The sequence below is a fragment of the Eurosta solidaginis genome, chromosome 3 (assembly GCF_040869045.1).
Source record: "Eurosta solidaginis isolate ZX-2024a chromosome 3, ASM4086904v1, whole genome shotgun sequence".
Classification (NCBI taxonomy): Eukaryota; Metazoa; Arthropoda; class Insecta; order Diptera; family Tephritidae; genus Eurosta; species Eurosta solidaginis.
The window spans coordinates 166128575-166149731 of NC_090321.1; the positions used below are offsets into that span (position 1 = coordinate 166128575).

Here is a 21157-nt window from a genome sequence, read left to right on the forward strand (position 1 = left end):
CCATTAGTACCCAGATAAATTGCGGTTTAAATCAAAACCCCCACCATAGAACAGTACTCGTAGCGCTAGACCTATCAAAAGCTTTTGATACGGTCAACCACGGCTCGTTACTGCAAGACCTGGAAGGGTCTACCCTTCCCCCATGTCTTAAAAGGTGGACCGCAAATTATCTGGGTGGTCGGCAGGCATCGGTGCTATTTAGAAACGAAACATCAAAGCCAAGGAGAATTAAACAAGGGGTGCCACAGGGTGGTGTCCTATCCCCACTTTTGTTTAATTTCTACATATCTAAACTACCTTCACCACCGGAAGGAGTCACAATCGTTTCCTACGCCGATGACTGCACAGTAATGGCCACAGGCCCAGGCCCACAGATCGATGAGCTATGCAATAAAATAAACGGCTACCTCCCTGATCTCTCCAGTTTTTTCGCCTCGCGAAACCTGGCATTATCACCGACTAAATCTTCCGCGACCTTATTTACAACATGGACGTCCCAAATGTCGACCATTTTGAACATCCACGTCGATGGCTCTACGCTACCGACTGTCCTACACCCCAAAATCTTGGGTGTGACGTTTGATCAGGATCTACATTTTGGTGAGCACGCAGCCGCAATTGTTCCGAGAATTCAGAGCCGTAACAAAATCCTCAAATCCCTTGCTGGCAGTACCTGGGGAAAAGATAAAGAAACGCTCATGACTACATACAAAGCAATTAGCCAGCCGATTACGTGCTACGCGTCACCCATATGGTCGCCAAGCCTAAAAATTACCCACTGGAAGAAGCTACAGGCCTGCCAAAATACTGCTCTCAGAATTGCAACGGGCTGTCTTCTTATGTCCCCAGAACACCATCTACATAATGAGGCGAGAATACTCCCCATCAGGGAAAGAAACGAGATGCTGACCAAACAGTTCCTGTTGAATACCCAGAAACCTGGGCATCCCAACAGACATCTGATTGACGAGCCAGCACCGCCTAGGGGCTTAAGGAGTCATCTCCGTAAGCATTTTGAGGAAATACGGCATCTGAGAACACAGCCGTATGAAGCGAAAAAACACAAGCAGGTCCTTGGTGTACTCCACATACAGGCGTCGGACCTTTATGCCGGGAATTGCCCGGTGAACCCAGTACTCAAAGTAAAGTATCCAAAACTTGCGGAAGAGGAACGCATACTCCCCAGGGAAACGCGTGTCACTCTGGCTCAACTTCGTTCTGGATACTGTAACAGGTTAAACTCTTACATATCCAGAATCAACCCCGACATACAAAATGTATGCCCCGCTTGCAATGTGTCCCCACATGACACCAACCATCTCTTTAATTGTAATGTGGAACCAACGCCTCTAACACCCCTTTCCCTATGGTCCACCCCTGTTGAAACAGCAAGTTTCCTTGGACTCCCGTTAGAGGATATTGATGACAGTTTGTGATCGGTCGCGTCTGTTAGGTGGGGCGAAGCACTGCTACAACAACAACAACAACAACAGCTATACGGATCAGAAATTGAATCAGATAAATATCAGGATCACAACGTTGTTGTTGCATTTGCATGTTAAATTTCTATCCGTATCTCGCTCAAGTCTCAATGGAACGTAACTAATGTAAAGCATTACCGTCGATATGATCTGGCAAGTTGATTTTGCGTAATTGATCAGCTGATTTTTGTTTACTTTTTACCAGGATACAATGTGCAACTCATTGTAGTCTCCGGGCTAAGAATAAATTAACAATTAGGATAAACTAGTTTCTCTAAAACTAGATGAAATACTAATAAATTCAAAATAGATGCTATCGAAAACTAAAAAATGGGTATCATTTCGTATTTATGCATTGCAATAGCAATGTGTGGAAGTTTTGCGCTTTCACTGGAACCAAACGAATCTGAAAAGGATTTTGTAAGCAAGGAAGTAACACGCAAAGCTTTTTATTATGCGTGGCAAAGTAATGATAAACCAACTCGTGGTTTGCTTTACCCGCGAGAGTCGGAGTCACGCGAAGTACGCATATTGGATGGCATTTGGCGGTTTCTTCTATCAGATGTCAGCAATCCAATGCAGGGCGTCCGGAATGGTTGGTTCAAAGATGATTTAGATAAAGTAATTATTTTGAGGTTGTCACTATAGCCACTAGTAACAGGAAATTGTTTCGTTAAAGGTGAAACCGACGCGACCAATGCCAGTACCCGCAAGCTATAACGATATAAGTGCAGATGATGATCTGCGTGACTACCTTGGCACTGTATGGTATGAACGAAAATTTTTCATTCCCCATTCTTGGAATATGGATCAGCGCATTTGGTTGCGTTTTGGAAGTGTTCATTATGCTGCCATCGTTGTAAGTTTAAATGCTACACAATTTTTTTGAGATTCATAACCTATATAGGTATACTTCTATGTATGTATCTACTTTTAAGTGGGTTAATGGGCATAAGGTAATGTCACACGCTATTGGGCATTTACCCTTTGAGGCCGAAATTACAAGTACAGTAAAGTTCGGAGCTGAAAACAGATTAACGCTACTATGCGACAACACACTTTTTAACACAACAATTCCACAAGGAACAGTTGAAGAAGAGGAAAGGTTGGTGTGGCGGGCTTAAGGAGAATGGTACAATTTATATAATTTTGCTTTATGTTTAAGCGATAACGGAAAGGTCATGGTTCAGCATTATACCTTTGATTTCTTTAATTATGCTGGCATACACCGGTCAGTTCATATATACACCACACCTGTCGTTTATATTGAAGACATCAAAATTCAAACCGATCTGATTCAAAACGACGTTGGTAAATAAGTTACAGAAAAAATTAAGTTAATAATTTTACAATAATGCTATTCAGGACTTGTGCATTATGAGGTAAACGTGGGTGGACGTAATAATAAAACCGTGGTGTATTATCCACCTGTTGAACCCCTTTATATTCACGTGCAATTACGCAGCAAGGAGGGAGAAATTGTTGCTCACAGTGTATCCAGAAATGTGTACAATGGTACAATGACGGTTAAGAATGTTATGCTCTGGTGGCCATACTTAATGCATCCCGATCCTGGCTATTTATATACCTTAGAAATATATCTACACGCTGTTGATGAGTCTCTGTTAGATGTGTACCGTATGAAAATTGGAATTCGCACTTTAAAATGGAGTAACACCACTTTGCTTTTGAACGATGCTCCCATTTATTTAAGAGGATTTGGACGGCACGAGGATTCTGATGTGAGATTTATATTGTCGCTATATTTTTAAGCATGTATTACGTCATTACAGATACGAGGGAAGGGTTTTGACTATCCTTTGCTAACTCGTGACTTTAATTTACTAAAGTGGATTGGAGCAAATTCATATCGTACCTCACATTACCCATATTCGGAAGAATCAATGCAGTTTGCAGATGAATTTGGAATCATGATCATCGATGAATGTTCGGGCGTAAATACAGAGTAAAACCCTTACACCTACTTAAAAAAATTAAAATCAAAATTAATTGTGGAATTTGAAATTACAGCATTTTCGAGCCGACATTATTAAAGAATCATAAATCGTCATTAGAACAGCTAATCCATAGAGATCGAAATCATGCCAGCGCTATTATGTGGTCCATATCCAATGAGCCCCGTTCTTCTCATCCGCAGGCGGATGAATATTTCAAGTAATTAAATTTTTTCCTGAACATGAAATGGTATATGTATCAATGTTGCAGGGATGCACCTTAACGTTAAGGTAATCGTTTCTCAAAAAATTTCCACCGTTTCTGTTGAAACACTTCGAAATATTATCGATAAAGAAATTATCAAGATAAATTGTATTTCGTTTTTAACCGAAACGAAAAGCTTTCGTTAACGTTAAAAACGTTAACAAAAACGTGATACTTTATGTTTGAATTGTGCTGGCAATGCTATAGCCATGGTGAAGCCGTAAGGTGGTAACGGCGAGCGGACATACACACACAAACTCCATGTAATTTGTTTGTGTAATTCGTTGGTGGTAATGTCAAAAATACTCTGAGAAATGTTCGTACTGTCAAAATTCATGAGAAAAGTTGCAATCACCTTGGCTAATGATTTCACCTTTAATGACTCCGCCATCAATCAGCTTTGCCAGCATAGTTTGAAACAGGCATGATTAACCAACGAAACGATATCATTTCGGTACGATAATTAACGTTAATAAACGAAACAAAGTCATTTCGTTTTGTTTATTAACGTTAAGAACATCAAATTAACGAAATGATTTTGTTTCGTTTTCTGCCATATCAAAACGAAATCAAATCGTTTATGTTGATTATTAATTTCAAACTATGCTTGGTTAAAAACGAAATACAATTTATCTTGATAATTTCTTTATCGATAATATTTCGAAGTGTTTCAACAGAAACGGTGGAAATTTTTTGATAAACGATTACCTTAACGTTAAGGTGCATCCCTGGTTTGAAATTAATAATCAACATAAACGATTTGATTTCGTTTTGATATGGCAGAAAACGAAACAAAATCATTTCGTTAATTTGACGTTCTTAACGTTAATAAACGAAACGAAATGACTTTGTTTCGTTTATTAACGTTAATTATCGTAACGAAATGATATCGTTTCGTTGGTTAAGCATGCCTGCAATGTTGTATGCGGTAAGTTTTTGTCAGTTTAAGATCCTGAGTCTAAAGGCGTTTTCATTTCAGCAAAAAACTGCTCCTATTTCACATTATAATTTTGTATTATGTTACCTGGCGTTCATTCACTAAGGCCATAGTACAGGTCTACAAGTAGGATATGTAGCAGCGTGCACATACACAGCCACGCTCACCTGATAAAATGCTTGTTCTTGTTCGTTTTTTTTGTGGATGGTATTTGGCACTGTTGTACTTCTTAGGTCCAAGAAAAGTGTAGTATCTGCTAACGAAAACTGCGTAAAATTTTTATCGTAATTTTACAAAGAAATGCCCTTATTTACTTTCAAGCGAGCACTTAATTACATCCTTCTTTAGAATCCATATGTTTTCGACAGTTTTAATTAACAAATTGTGATACTTTATTACCGGGGACGATTGCTAAAACACGACCAAAACCGTGGGGGGAGGTATTAATAGACGCGTTTTTGCTCGCTTCCAATAATTCGATTACTTTTTCGTCTTTGGGCTATTGATAAAAGGACAAAACGCGTCTTTTCATTTCTCTTTCCACATTTTTGGACGGGTTATTGCAGTCAACCTCGATTTCACACTGTTTTTCGCCGAGAACTTTTGAACGGGTAGAAAAACTTAGCACCCGTGTTTGTATTGTTAATACTGGAATTACTACGCGTCCTCAGATACCCTAAATCAAGACTTTTGTATAATTTTCTGTAGGACCCATATAGGTGCACTACATTTTCATACTAAATTCGTTAAAAAAATTTACCATCACAGCAACCCATATCTGATATTCCGCTCCATTTTTTGTACCCCTGCGTCGCTTCCAACGACAGCAACCCCGGTATTTTTGACACTTCGTTCAGTGTCAAACGCATGTTCCACGCAGGTTCCACTGAGTTCCACAATAGTTTGACACTGACCGAAGTGTCAAACTGCAATGTGTTAGAAAAGGAAAGGAAATGCTTCCTTCTCATACATATCATACTTGTAAACCTGTACTATGTGCTAAGCGTCGCCGATATTAAAAACGCAGGAGCAAACTGCAGGCCTGTCAAAACGCCGCGCTCAGACTGCCACGGGATGTTAAACTCTTACTTGTCCAGAATAAAAACCAGTATACGTAATGTATGTATGTCCGGCATGCGATGTGTACCCACATGACACCAACCATCTCTTTAATTGGAATGTGAAACCAACGCCTGTTGTTGTTGTTGTAGCAGTGCTTCGCCCCACCTAACAGCCGCGACCGATCACAAATTGTCATCAATATCCTCTAACGGGAGTCCAAGGAAACTTGCTGTTTCAACAGGGGTGGACCATAAGGAAAGGGGTGTTAGAGGCGTTGGTTCCACATTACAATTAAAGAGATGGTTGGTGTCATGTGGAGACACATTGCAAGCGGGGCATACATTTTGTATGTCGGGGTTGATTCTGGATAGGTAAGAGTTTAACCTGTTACAGTATTCCGAACGAAGTTGAGCAAGAGTGACACGCGTTTCCCTGGGGAGTATGCGTTCCTCTTCCGTGAGTTTTGGGTACTTTTCTTTGAGTACTGGATTCACCGGGCAATTCCCGGAATAAAGGTCCGAAGCCTGTTCATGGAGTTCACCAAGGACCTGCTTGTGTTTTTTCGCTTCATACGGCTGGGTTCTCAGGTGCCGTATTTCCTCAAAATGCTTACGGAGATGACTCCTTAAGCCCCTAGGCGGTGCTGGTTCATCAATCAGATGTCTGTTGGGATGCTCAGGTTTCTGGGTATTCAACAGGAACTGTTTGGTCAGCATCTTATTTCTCTCCCTGATGGGGAGTATTCTCGCCTCATTATGCAGATGGTATTCTGGGGACATAAGAAGACAGCCCGTGGCGATTCTGAGAGCAGTATTTTGGCAGGCCTGTAGTTTCTTCCAGTGGATAATTTTTAGGCTTGGCGACCATATGGGTGACGCGTAGCACGTAATCGGCTGGCTAATTGCTTTGTATGTAGTCATGAGCGTTTCTTTATCTTTTCCCCAGGTACTGCCAGCGAGGGATTTGAGGATTTTGTTACGGCTCTGAATTCTCGGAACAATTGCGGCTGCGTGCTCACCAAAATGTAGATCCTGATCAAACGTCACACCCAAGATTTTGGGGTGTAGGACAGTCGGTAGCATAGTGCCATCGACGTGAATGTTCAAAATAGTCGACATTTGGGACGTCCATGTTGTAAATAAGCTCGCGGAAGATTTAGCCGGTTGTTGTTGTTGTTGTTGTAGGGATAAGGTTGCTCCCCGAAGGCTTTGGGGAGTGTTATCGATGTGATGGTCCTTTGCCGGATACAGATCCGGTACGCTCCGGTACCACAGCACCATTAAGGTGCTAGCCCGACCATCTCGGGAACGATTTATGTGGCCACATTAAACCTTCAGGCCATCCCCTCCCTCCCCACCCTCAAGTTCCATGAGGAGCTTGTGGTCGCCAGAGCCTCGTCTGTTAGTGAAACAGGATTCGCCGCGGATAGGTGAGGTTGACAATTAGGTTTGGAGAAGCTATATATTGCGCTGGCAACCTGAAGGGTTGCGCTACACACCCCTTGAATTTGGTATTTTAGTCGCCTCTTACGACAGGCATACCTACCGCGGGTATATTCTAACCCCCTTACCCGCTGGGGGTGATTTAGTCGGTGATAATGCCAGGTTTCGCGAGGCGAAAAAACTGGAGAGATAAGGGAGGTAGCCGTTTATTTTATTGCATAGCTCATCGATATTTGGGCCTGGGCCTGTGGCCATTATTGTGCAGTCATCGGCGTAGGAAGCGATTGTGACTCCTTCCGTTGGTGAAGGTAGCTTAGATATGTAGAAATTAAACAAAAGTGGGGATAGGACACCACCCTGTGGCACCCCTTGTTTAATTTTCCCTTGGTTTTGATGTTTCGTTTCTAAATTGCACCGATGCCTGCCGACCACCCAGATAATTTGCGGTCCACCTTTTAAGACATGGGGGAAGGGTAGACCCTTCTAGGTCTTGCAGTAACGAGCCATGGTTGACCGTATCAAAAGCTTTTGATAGTTCTAGCGGTACGAGTACTGTTCTATGGTGGTGGTATTGATTTAAACCGCAATTTATCTGGGTGCTAATGGCATTTAGCGCGGTGGTAGTGCTATGGAGTTTTCTGAAGCCATGCTGATGAGAGGCTAGCTGCAAATTTGCTTGCAAATAAGGGAGCAAAATGGCTTCAAGCGTCTTTGCTACTGGCGATAGGGGAGATATCGGGCGATACGGCTCTCCTATGTTAGCTGGTTTCCCAGGCTGTAGTAGCGGGACCACCTTGGCCATTTTCCATTTCTCGGGTATGACAAAGGTGGAAAGAGACAGGTTCAAGACATGCGCTTAATATTTGAAACCCTCTTTCCTTAGGCTTTTAAGCATCGGCATGGCTATGCCGTCTGGGCCCACTGCTTTGGATGGTTTAGCGCGACCAATGGCGTCCTCAACCTCTTTAGCGGTGATGGTGATTGGTGGCGCGCTGAATTTGTGTTTATGTGCGTGTCTGTTGGCCCTCCGTCTATCTTTGTCGACCGTAGAATGCGTTATATATTGTTGGCAGAAAGCGCTCGCGCATTTTTTCGCATCCGACAGCACTTTGTCGCCAAAGGCGATGGAAACTTTGTATTTGTGCTTAGTCGGATTCGATAGGGACTTTACGGTGGACCAAAGTTTACCCACACCGGTAAAGAGGTTACAACCTCTTAGGTGCTCCTCCCATTTCGCCCGCTTGTGTTCATCCACAAGCAATCTGATGCGTTGGTTTATATCGCTTATTTGGGGGTCGCCTGGATCAAGCTGTCTTATAAGGTCACGTTCTCTCGCTAAGTTTGCGGCCTCCGCCGGGAAGTGGGGCCGGATTTCGGGAATTCTCCCGGCGGGAATGAAACGTGCCGAGGCGGATTCAATGACCTTGCGGAAGGCACGCTCCCCTTGACAGGCGTCAGTCGGGATAGGGAGGGCAACAAAGAGGTTGTCTGTAAAAAATTTGTATTCGTCCCACTTTCCTTTTTTAAAGTTTATGAAAGTGCGTTTTTCTGTGACGATGAAGTCGGCGGTACGCTCGAGCGAAATAAGTATAGGCAGGTGGTCGGATGCCAATGTTACCATCGGCTGCCAGTTTACGAGTTCTGCGCTCACGGTTGAGATATCTGGCGAACTGTGACAAGCTTCCTACCATACGTGTGGGGGCGTCTCCGTTTATTGTGCAGAACGTCGTTTCTTCTATTTGATCCGCCAACATCTCACCCCTACTATCCGCCCGCAAATTTGAATGCCATAGATCGTGATGGGCATTGAAATCGCCTAAGATAATGCGATTGTTGCCAGTGAGTAAGGCTCTGATATTAGGGTGGTATCCACTGGGGCAACAGGTGGCAGGAGGGATGTAGATGTTGATGATTTCTAGGTTTAAATCGCCTGACCGGACAGATAGGCCTTGACGTTCTAAGACATTGTCCCTGCGGTCGATGCCAGGATCAAATATATAATATTGCACAGAGTGGTGTATGATAAACGCGAGGCCGCCTCCATTTCCGCTCTGTTGTTGTTGTTGTTGTAGCAATGCTCGCCCCACCTAATAGCCGCGATCAATCACAAATTGTCATCAATATCCTCTAACGGGAGTCCAAGGAAACTTGCCGTTTCAACAGGGGTGGACCATAAGGAAAGGGGTGTTAGAGGCGTTGGTTCCACATTACAATTGAAGAGATGGTTGGTGTCATGTGGGGATACGTTGCAAGCGGGGCATACATTTTGTATGTCAGGGTTGATTCTGGATAGGTAAGAGTTTAACCTGTTACAGTATCCAGAACGAAGTTGAGCAAGAGTAACACGCGTTTCCCTGGGGAGTATGCGTTCCTCTTCCGCAAGTTTTGGGTAGTTTTCGTTAAGCACTGGATTCACCGGGCAATTCCCGGCATAAAGGTCCGACGCCTGTTTATGGAGTTCACCAAGGACTTGCTTGTGTTTTTTCACTTCATAAGGCTGGGTTCTCAGGTGCCATATTTCCTCAAAATGCTTACGGAGATGACTCCTTAAGCCCCTAGGCGGTGCTGGTTCATCAATCAGATGTCTGTTGGGATGCCCAGGTTTCTGGATATTCAACAGGAACTGTTTGGTCAGCATCTCATTTCTCTCCCTGATGGGGAGTATTCTCGCCTCATTATGCAGATGGTGTTCTGGGGACATAAGAAGACAGCCCGTGGCGATTCTGAGAGCGAGGCCGCCTCGATTTCCGCTCTCGCGGTCTTTTCTGTGGACATTATACCCAGAGCAGGTCTGCAATGCAGATCTTGCTGTGAGTTTAGTCTCTTGAATCGCAGCAATGCGGATGTTGAGCCGCTTCATGAAATCGACTATCTCCGTAATCTTCCCAGTTAGTCCATTACAGTTTAACTGCAGAATTCTGAAGTGCATAAGGGGAGACGCCGCCACTCTGGGGGTAAGTGACGGGTGACTCCGCCTGGGCTGTGGAAGGCCAGGACGCAATTGCTGTTGTGGCTCTGGGACTGGGCATCCTTGGGCAAGCATTGGGGTACCTGGATGATTTGGATTTGCGACCTGGCAACATGGCGCGATGAAACCCGTCGGGGGGTTGCCGTCGCGGAGACCAGAACATCTAGGAAAGTGGCACCACCCAAGACAGGAGCTGCATTGGGCGGATGTCGCAAGCATATATATTCTGTGCTGGCGAACGGTGCAAACGGAGGTAGGGACTAAGAGTCTGTTTCCCGGACCTACACGATTGCTGTCGGAAAAGAGGGGGGGGGGAGAAGACGGGGGCAGGGGCTGATGCTCAGCATTGCTACCGACTCTACTACGAAGATAATAGTTATGAGTGGTAGCAGCTGTTTGAGTTATTGGCGCCGTGGGGCGCGAGCAGCAGCGGGTACTTGTTGTGGCTTGCTGAGCAGCGGGTCTGCTGGAAGGTAGTGGGGGGGGGGGGGGGGGCGCTTAGGCGTAGACTACGCGACGCCCTTGGGCATGAACAGCAAGGAGCCACAAAAGATTTATAAAAGTTACGTTGACGTCGTGTTTTGGGATCAAGCCCAGAACAACCTGTCCGATGCAACCATCCCTTACACGAGATACAATGAACAGAGTATGACCGTCCTAAAAAGATTCTTTTCCGGCAGATGCAGCAAAACCATTTCTCAGGACCGGGGTCAGGAGACGGACCCGGATTGGATTCGATACCTTCCCGGAGCAAGAGAATATGGAGTAAGAGAATATGGAGCAGTCCTGCTGCAAGGAGGATTCAAGGGATTGTGGTGCGCAACCCTCTCAAGGGGTTGTCAGCGTAATATATAGCTTCTACAACCCAATTGTCAACCTCACCTGTCCGTGGGCAATCCTGTTTCATTAACAACCGAGACTCTGGCGACTCCGAACACCTCATGGATCTAGGGGGTGGGAGGGTGGCATGGTCTAGAAGGTCGCATGTGGTCATAACAAATCGTTCCCGAGATGGTCGGGCTTGGTACCGGAACGTACCGGATCTGCATCCGGCGAAAGACCATCAACATCGATAACACTCCCCAAGGCCTTCGGGGAGTGTCCTTATCGCTACAACAACAACAACAACATCACAAATTGTCATCAATGTTCTCTAACGGGAGTCCAAGAAAACTTGTTGTATTTAGGCTCAGGAGCAGAATGTCTGTTATTCAACAGGAACTGTTTGGTTAGCATTTTCATTTTTCTCCCTGATGGGGAGTATTCTCGCCTCATATGGCCCGTAGCAGTTCTGATGGTGGTATTTTGGCAGGCCTGTATTTTCTTCCAATGAGTAGCCTTTAGGCTTGGCGACCATATCGGGGACGCTTGGGATGCAATCGGCTGGCCAATTGCTTTGTAAGTGGTAATGAGCGTTTCTTTATCTTTAACCCAAGTACTCCCGGCAAGAGATTTGAGGATTTTATTACGGCTCTGGATTTTCGGTACAATTGCGGTTGCATGCCAATATGTAGATTCTGATCGAACTCACACCCAGTATTGTTGGGTGTAAGCCAGTGGGTAGCGTAATGTCATGTTTTTGTTTTTGTAGCAGTGCTTCGCCCCAGCCAGTAGGTGCCACCCATCACAAATTGTCATCAATATCCTCTAACGGGAGTCCAAGGAAACTTGCTGTTTCAACAGTGGTGGACCATAATGTGAAGGGTGTTAGAGGCGTTGGTTCCACATTACAATTACAGAGACGGTTGGTGTGATGTGGGGACACATTGCAAGCAGGGCATACATTTTGTATGTCGGGGGTTGTTTCTGGATAGGTAAGAGTTTAACCTGTTACAATATCCAAATCGAAGTTGAGCTAGAGTGACTCGCGTTTCTCTGGGGAGTGTGCGTTCCTCTTCCGCTAGTTTTGGGTTCACTGAGGACCTGCTTATGTTTTTTTGCTTCATACGGCTGAGATCTGACGTGCCGTATTTCCTCATAATGCTTGCAGAGATGACTCCTTAAGCCCCTGGACGGTGTTGGCTCATTAATCAGATGTCTGTTGGGATGCCCAGGTTTCTGGGTATTCAACAGGAACTGTTTGGTTAGCATCTCATTTCTCTCCCTGATGGGGAATATTCTCGCCTCATTATGTAGATGGTGTTCTGGGGACATAAGAAGATAGCCCGTGGCGGTTCTGAGAGCAGTATTTTGGCAGGCCTGTAGCTTCTTCCAGTGTGTACTTTTTAGGCTTAGCGACCATATAGGGGACGCGTAGCATGCAATCGGCTGGCCAATTGCTTTGTAAGTGGTAATGAGCGTTTCTTTGTCTTTACCCCAAGTACTACCATCAAGAGATTTGAGGATTTTATTACGGCTCTGGATTTTCGGTACAATTGCGACTGCATGCTCACCAAAATGTAGATCCTGATCAAACGTCACACCCAAGATTTTGGGGTGTGGGACAGTTGGCAGCGTAGTGCCATCGACGTGGATGTTCAAAATGGTCGACATTTGGGACGTCCATGTTGTAAATAAGGTCGCGGAGGATTTAGTCGGTGATAATGCCAGGTTTCGCGAGGCGAAAAAACTGGAGAGATCAGGGAGGTGGCCGTTTATTATGTTGCAAAGCTCTATGGGTCTGTGGCCATTATTGTGCAGTCATCGGCGTAGGAAACGATAGTAACTCCTGGTGGCGAAGGTAGCTTTGATATGTAGAAGTTAAACAAAAGTGGGGATAGGACACCACCCTGTGGCACTCCTTGTTTAATTCTTCTTGGTTTTGATATTTCGTTTCTAAATTGCACGGATGCCTGCCGACCACCCAGATAATTTACGGTCCACTTTTTAAGACATGGGGGAAGGGTAGACCCTCCCAGGTCTTGCAGCAACGTGCCATGGTTGACCGCATCAAAAGCTTTTGATAGGTCAAGCGCAACGAGTACTCTTCTATGGTGCGGGTTTTGATTTAAACCGCAATTTATCTTGGTGTTAATGGCATTTAGCGCGGTGGTGGTGCTATGTAGTTTTCTGAAGCCATGCTGATGACAGGCTAGCTGCAACTTTGCTTTGAAGTAGGGGAGCAGAATGGCTTCAAGCGTCTTGGCTACTGACGATAGGAGATGTATCGGGCAATATGACTACTATGTTAGCTGGTTTCCCAGGCTTTAGTAGCGGGGCCACCTTGGCCATTTTCCATTTCCATTTTTCGGGAATGACGAAGGTGGAAAGAGACAGGTTGAAATATTTGAAACCCTCTTTCCCGAAGCTTTTAAGCATCGGCATGGCTATGCCGTCTGAGCCCACTGCTTTGGACATTTGCCGTTTCATATTGTAAATAAGGTCACCGATGACTTAGTCGGTGACAATATCAGGTTTTTTTTTTTTTTTTTTTTTTTTTTTTTTTGCGGGGAGGCTGAAAAATGCCTAATGCACCATAATTGCTGCCGTCGCAGCAACCGTGTGTCCGTAGACTAAAAAACAGCCCCGTTCTGGAACCGTCGCCCACCCCGGCACCACTTTCGCATTACTTCAGGGTGGCGTTCCATATTTCTCATTTTTTAAGAGCCTACTGTTGTCCCTGTGTCCAGGTTCCCGCTATTTGCTCTGAGTGTCCATTTAATCACCACTGCTTCGCATGCGCATTTCTCTGCGCTCCCTCTCAGCATCCATCAGGCGTGTCATTACTATAAATGCCATTTTGCTCACTGCAGTCCAGCATTCTTTCCTGCTGCACATATGTGAAACTAAATTTCTCGTGGTAGGTTCCTCCCCAAAGACTCCATGCAAGGTGAGTCTTTCTTCGTGGAAACGGGGGCAGTAGAACATGACGTGTTCTGCGTTTTCTAACTCTGTGGTACACATTGGGCAATGAGGATCTTCCTCTATCCTACGCTTCCATAAATACTCTTTGAAACCGCCATGTCCACTCATTATTTGCGTGAGATGGTAGTTCAGTTCGCCGTGCTTCCGCTCATTCCATTGAGCTACGTTCCAAACTAGTGTGAAAGTCCAACGCCCTTTACTCGAGGCCTCCCACCGTTCTTGCCACTTAGCTATTGTTTGTGTCCTTGCTCTTTTCTTGTCTTCTTCAGATGGTCGCTCGATATTAGTGTTATACAGATCGGCCATTTCGCTTGCCAGTAAGTCCACTGGGATTTTCCGGGTTAGAACCAGGATCGCGTCGTCGGACACCGTCCGATAAGCACTTGCTATTCTTAAAGAAGCAAGTCGGTACGCTGCTAATATATATTTTTGATGGGTCTGTTTAGATCCATACCACACTGGTGCTGCGTATAGTATTATTGAGCTGGTTACTGTGGACAATAGCTGACGTATAGCTTCGCTCGGGCCACCAATGTTAGGCATTATTCGCATAAGTGATCCATTAACTTTGGTAATTTTCTCCCCCACCGCTCTGAAGTGCTCTTTGAAAGTTAACTTAGAGTCAATGTGTACTCCTAAGTATTTTAAGGAATCCTTTGAGGTGATTTGATGATCCCCGACAGGCCGCGAAACTGGAGAGATCAGGGAGATAGCTGTTTATTTTATTACAAAGCTCATCGATGGGTGTGCCGGGACCTGTGGGCATTATTGTGCAGTCATCGGCCTAGGATACAATGGTGACTCTTTCTGGTGGCGAAGGTATGTTCGATATGTAGAAGGTAAACAAACGCGGGGACAGGACACGACCTTGGTACTCCTTGTTTAATAATTCTGGGTTTAGATGTTACGTTCCCGAATTGCACGGATGCTTGCCGATCATACAGATAATTTGCAGCCTACCTTTGGAGACTTGGAGGAAGTGAATACCCTTCCAAGTCTTCCAGTTACGTGGTTGACTGTATCAAAATCTTTTAATAGATATCCGTAATTTATCTGCGTGTTGATGGTGTTTAGCGCGGTGGTAGTGCAATGTAGTTCTCGAAAGCCATACAGATGATTGGCAAGACGAAATTCGCAGTGAAATAGGGAGGCACAATGGCTTCAAGTGTCTTAACTACTGGCGATAGCAGAGATATCGGACAATAAGATTCTCCTATGTTAGCTGATTTCCCAGGCGTTAATAGCGGAACCACCCTGGCCATTTTACATTTTTCGGGGATGACGAAGGTGGACAAGGACAGGTTGAAGAGATGCGCTAGATATTTAAATTCCTCTTTGCCAAGTTTTTTAAGCATCGGCATGGCTATGCCGTCTTGGCTTACTGCTTTAGATCGTTTAGCATGAACGATGACATCTTCAACCTCTTTGGCGGTGATGGCAATAGAAGACGCGCTGTCTTTATGTTTGTGTGCGCATCTATTGGCCTGCCGTCTAGCTTTATCAACCATAGACAGCACTTTATCGCAGAAGGCGATACATATTTTGTCTTTGTGCTTAGTCGGGTTCAATAGGGACTTTACTGTAGATCATAGCTTACGGTAGAGAGGTTACAATTCTTTGAGTGTCCTCCCATTTCGACCGCTTGTGTTCATCCACAAGCTGTCTGATGTGTTGGTTTATGTCCCTTATTTGGGGATCGACGCGGTCGTGCTGTTTTAAAAGGTCACGTTCTCTCACTAGCGTTGGCCTCCGCTGGAAAGTGTGGCCGGATTTCGGGACTCTTCCGGCGAGAATAAAACGAGCCGACGTGGATTCGACCTTGCGGAAAGCACGCTTCCCTTCACGGGCATCAGCCTGGATTCGGAGGACAGCAAAGCGATAGTATCTATATGTATTGTAATCTTCCCACATTTCTTTTTTGAAATTGCTGAAAGTGCGCTTTTCAGTAGTAATAAGCGGATCGCTCGAGCGAAAGGAGTATGGGTAGGTGGTCGGTGCCAATGCTGCCATCGGCTGCCAGTTGACGAAGTTAACAAGTTCTCCAAATTCTCGAGACAGGACCTACTTGTTTTATACCGACTCCGAACGGCATCTGCATAGCAGATGACTTTTCACTGAGAGCTGTTCATGGCAGAAATGCACTCGGAGTGCTTACCAAACACTGCCGAGGGGCGACCCCGCCCAGAAAAATTTTCTTCTAATTGAAAAACTTGTTTCTAAAATTTTGCTGTATCTTTTTCCGGGGCGTGAACCCAGGATCTTCGGTGTGGATGGCGGAGCACGCTACCATCAAACCACGGCGGCTGCGATGCCACAGATGGTGATTGATAAATGCGTGTCTGCCTCCATTTCCTGTTGTTGTTATTGTAGCGATAAGAACACTCCCCTAAGGCTTTGGTTCTCGGCTGTTAAAGAAACAGTATTCGGCATGGGTAGGTGAGGTTGACAATTGGGTTGAAGAAGCTGTATATTGCGCTGGCAGTCCCTTATATCAATTTGGTATTTTATTCGCCTCTTACGACAGTCATACCTGTCGCGGGTATATTCTAAGCCCCCTAACCCACTGGGGACCATTTCCACTCTCGCGATCTTTTCTGTGGACGTTATACCCGGAACAACTGGGTTGAGGGAGGCTAGGTAACGAGTGCTGTTGTGGCCCTGGGACTGTGCGTCCTTGGGTAAGCATCGGAGTACCCGGTGTAGTTGAGCGTGCGGTCGCTGAGACAAGAACATCTAGGAAAGTGGCACCGCCCAAGTCAGGAACTGAATTGGGCAGATGTCGCAAGCATATATATTCTGTGCTGTTATGATATCCATTGACTAAGTGTGCGATAGGCAGAGCTGTAAAACTGTGCAATCATTTGAAATTTTAAATCATTGATTTAAGAATGCTTTCTCTTCATTCATTCATTCCTTGCTAAGGAATGTGGCTTAAAAGTCAACCGAACGGGTTCAGTAGTGGAAAAAAAGAATGCACTCCTTAACTCATTCGAAGAAAGAATGAAGTAATTGAATGAAACACAAACATTTTTCAACACATGATAAGCATTGAAATGAATGCAGTCCTTGCTGAGTGTGCACACACTTTTCTAGTACCAATCAATTATGAAACATGTTGTACATGCACAAAACCCGCTCAAATATAACATGGTTGCATTTAATCAAAGCCACTTCAAAATATCAACACAAAAATTTAATTATTGTCCGCGATGACCAATGTTTTCCATATTTAAATGACAATAAAGTACAAAGAAGTTAACTGGAAAAGTATTCATATTGAAATTTTCCTAAAAATTTAATAATAAAAAAAGCAAATTACAAATATTTCAACATCTCTGTTCCGAAAATTGTCATCGTTCTAAATAAGTGTTGCCAATGTGCCATATAAAAGGCTTGCATTAAAAAGTACTAGCCTACATTTGCACGTCCGCAATTGGTGATTAAACAATTGAAGAAATGGCAATACATTATAAAAGCTCTTAAGTTCCTCCATATATTCTTCCTGGCGGTATATGGTCAAATACCGTATCTGTACTGGTTTGTGAGTTTGCAAATTGCAATAGCAATATCCTATTTTCTAAGAAAAATATTCTTCCAAACACAATAGTTTGTAATTACAGTCATTTAAAGTAGGCTCTATAGGTAGTTGTAGCTTTTTTGATAGCAAGGAAATTAACTTTGAATACAAATCTGCTCAAGTAAGATAGAATTCAACCAAAATAATTTCAATCTTTTACCAATGCCGTGCAAATAGGCAGAGAGACTATTCTCAACCACTCGTGTCCTATATTTATATTCCGTCAAACACTGATAAAATATCAGCTGTAAAAAGACTGTAGTCCGATGGAGCCAGTCAATAACCTCTGAAGATTTTCTCCCAATGGAACATTTTTTTTTTGGCACAGATGAAGGAAAACGGGGAAGGTGACTCAGGTGAATAGAAAAAGCCTGAATCACCGTAGGACTATGCCATGGAAATAGACATATGTTTGTCGAAATTCTTAGAATTAGGAAGCTCCAACGAATTCGCCGATGGACATATGCATAAATGACTTAAACTCAAGTATCCGTTTTTGATATATTTTAGACAAAAAATATCCACAATTTACTCTATTTGGTCAATGCACAATGTGTTCATTTACAAAATCCATTTTACAACAATAGCAAAATAAGTAGTAACATTTTGACATATAGCAAGAAAGCAATGATTGTCTTTGCGAAGTTTCAGCCAAATTCGACTATATTTTCATGTCTTTTCAATACTTTATATAATCAAGAGCCCTATGGTTTTATGTAAAAGAGTTATCCGCGAGATTTACCTAAAAAGGAAACCAATCAACTCACAAGAGCCTTACATTTTTTGACCTCACAAGATTAATTAAAAAAAAAAAATCAACCCAATTTCGAAGTATACACAATCTGCTATGAAGTGCTATTTCTTGTATGTCTTATGTTCGGGCACCATGAAAATAATTTAAGACTTTCCTGGTTTATAATTAACTACTTGTTTGTTTGTTTTCGAAATGGTACCATCGCAATATACCAGTAAATGCTTCTTTCTTTTCAGTTGCTCTTAAACAAACATAATAATTGATATTCAATAATTATAAGCCGATGTTAAGGTCATGAATTCTTAAATATTAAACTACTTGAATATATAAAGGGGGGCTATTTTCATAGTGACCAATTTTACGCCTTTTTTGCACCCAACTCCTAAATTGATTTAACATATCTGATGGCAATGAAAGTATACAAAAAAATAACCTTGGGGAAAAAGTATTTAATACTGAATGGGAAAAAAGTGTGCATTCATTTCAAGTTTTCATTCATTAAAGATTGGGAATGGTTCCTATATTCACACTCTATGTTGAATTATATTTTACCATTCAATAACACACACACTTTAGCTTTGAGTTAAAGTATTTTAAGCCATTCATGAATGGAGATTTATAATATGCAACCAAAAAATCACAAATTTTTAAAAGAGTGCTGAGAGAGTGCACACTCAATTGATTCAATCTTTTTACAGCTCTGGCGATAGGCACATTCACGGACAAAAGAGCAGTAGTGCTTGTGGCAAGGTGCAATGACCACGACGTGTGCACTGGCGTTCAGGCCCGGAGCTTCAGCTTCGTGGATTCCTTAACGTGATTGCTGCACAATACTACTCTCCCCAGTCAATGGTCAAACAGAATAATTTAGTTTGTACACTGGGATACTCTACCATAAGAAAAATAAAAAAAAAACAACAAACACACTTGCATGCCACACTTCATTAATATAACACACCGTATCAAAGAGGATAAATACAATAAGAGCCGTCACTCGTTATTTTTTAGGCATTTACTCGATGTATACTGAGAGGTAGTCGCTACTTTTTTTTTGGCGAGATGTTTATAAATGTCTTCTATACATTTTCGTGTGGTATTTGTGTTTATTTTTCCGACTGTATTTAACTAACTTATTTAATTGTCTTTCCAAAAATCACAGTTGCACAAGGGACCTACACGGCATGGATAAATGCGAGACAATTAAAAATGTCCCTCTCAGAAAGCATTCGGCATCAATTTTTTCAATTTCCAGCGAAATACTCGCCACAAAATAACGAGTGACGGCTCTTATTGTATTTATCCTCCTTGACCGTATACCTACCTTTATGCATGACAGCTCATTGTTGCAACGATTGGTGGCTGCCTCTGTACCCGCCCTACCATTGGCCTCATAGATGTTATTGAGGCCCCGATACATTACCACTAACTCCTGTGTCTCAAACCAAAGTAAAACAAACTAATTACCCATTATAACAATTATTATTATTGAAACAAAATTCAATCCATAAGAAATAATTCTTAAAAGTCTAGTGGACCTATTTATGTATGAAGTTTTAAATTTCAATTAAGGAAAACATTTCTCACTAACTATCATATATTGGTATTAAAAGTAGAACTATAATTACTCCTATCAACGCTTAGTTTGTATCTTTAAAATTTAACAAAAAGTAATATACATATATATGTAAAGATGTATGCGTGAGCGTATATAATAAAATAATCAATTTACAAAAAGAAAGGATTTACTAGGAAATATCATCCGACTACGATTTAGTCGGCCTTATGTATGTATATCTTCATACACATATGTACATACAGTATGTATGTACAGCAAAAGAAACAAATTAGAGGTGTTAGCAAATAAAAATGTATATAAGTAATATTAATAAAAGCATATAACTAAATATGCATATATACGTGGTGTGATTAAATAATTAGGGAATCAAAAAAAAAAAAGTAGATATATATGTATATATATGCGTATGTATTGCATTTCTACGTTGCGTCGAAGGCCTCCTCGCTTGTAGTTGCTTTAATAAAGACTCCCTAATCTTGGCTTGTACCAGCCCATGAAAAAATATTTAAAGTTTGTCAATCAAAAATTATTCAATAAAAAAAATATATAAACTGGTGGTAGCCATAAATATAAATAGAAATATATTATTGAGAGCTCGCAACAAATAAAAATTATCTAAGATGCAAGTTTGGTTCAAACCACGTTATACAACTCTCTCTCAAACATGTCCAATGCTTCTCATATCATACAATTTCTATTTGGCACAGGTTCGAGAGACAGCTGTACACGAACAACAACACAAGAATATGTTGATAATAGATAGTTATATATTTTAAGTAATAATTATATTTAAAGGTATTAGGAAAATCTTTTAGGTTTTTAGTCTAACCTACAGTGCTTACAAAATGTATAGGAACCATAATTATTGTAATATATTATATGAGAAAATATAAATTAAATTTATTTATTACTTCTTTTCTTATTTGGTAGTGATAATGATTTTAATTCCGCAACATTGTATCTATATAAGTTCTATACATTGGTTCCAGCAACATCTTCTGATGCTTTGTTGCTTTTACATTTTAGTATACTAATTTTATTTTATTATATTTTTCTTAACCTACGTCTTCTTCTTCCTATATCTTCATTTTATGTATGTATATAAAGTATGGACTATTTTATAATCAACATAATTTAAGATTGCAAAATAATTTTGAGTCATTTTTTTGAAGATTCCAAAGCTTGGGAAATCTGCTTGGAGTCGAAATTTAGGTACTCCTAGGTGGGCGTTTTCTAGATAGTTGGCAACTTCGTAAGCATTTTATGAAGATTTCTGTGGTGGCGGCGAAACGCGGAGAGATGAGGTAACGTTAACAATTTTGCAAATAGCGAATTT

At 42.4% G+C, this 21157-nt stretch overlaps 1 protein-coding gene across 2 annotated transcripts in view; it reads left to right on the plus strand.

Moving 5' to 3' along the window:
* The first annotated feature begins 1676 nt into the window (after nt 1-1676).
* LOC137244576 (beta-glucuronidase-like) overlaps nt 1677-21157 on the plus strand; it is a 126443-nt gene continuing 106962 nt past the window's right edge. For both annotated transcript variants that reach the window (XM_067773760.1, XM_067773761.1), the window contains exons 1-7: nt 1677-2102; nt 2161-2340; nt 2420-2586; nt 2647-2792; nt 2847-3223; nt 3275-3447; nt 3513-3656. In XM_067773760.1, coding sequence (XP_067629861.1) covers nt 1812-2102; nt 2161-2340; nt 2420-2586; nt 2647-2792; nt 2847-3223; nt 3275-3447; nt 3513-3656 — 1478 coding nt within the window. In that variant the 5' untranslated portion in view covers nt 1677-1811. The remainder of the gene's footprint in view (nt 2103-2160; nt 2341-2419; nt 2587-2646; nt 2793-2846; nt 3224-3274; nt 3448-3512; nt 3657-21157) is intronic.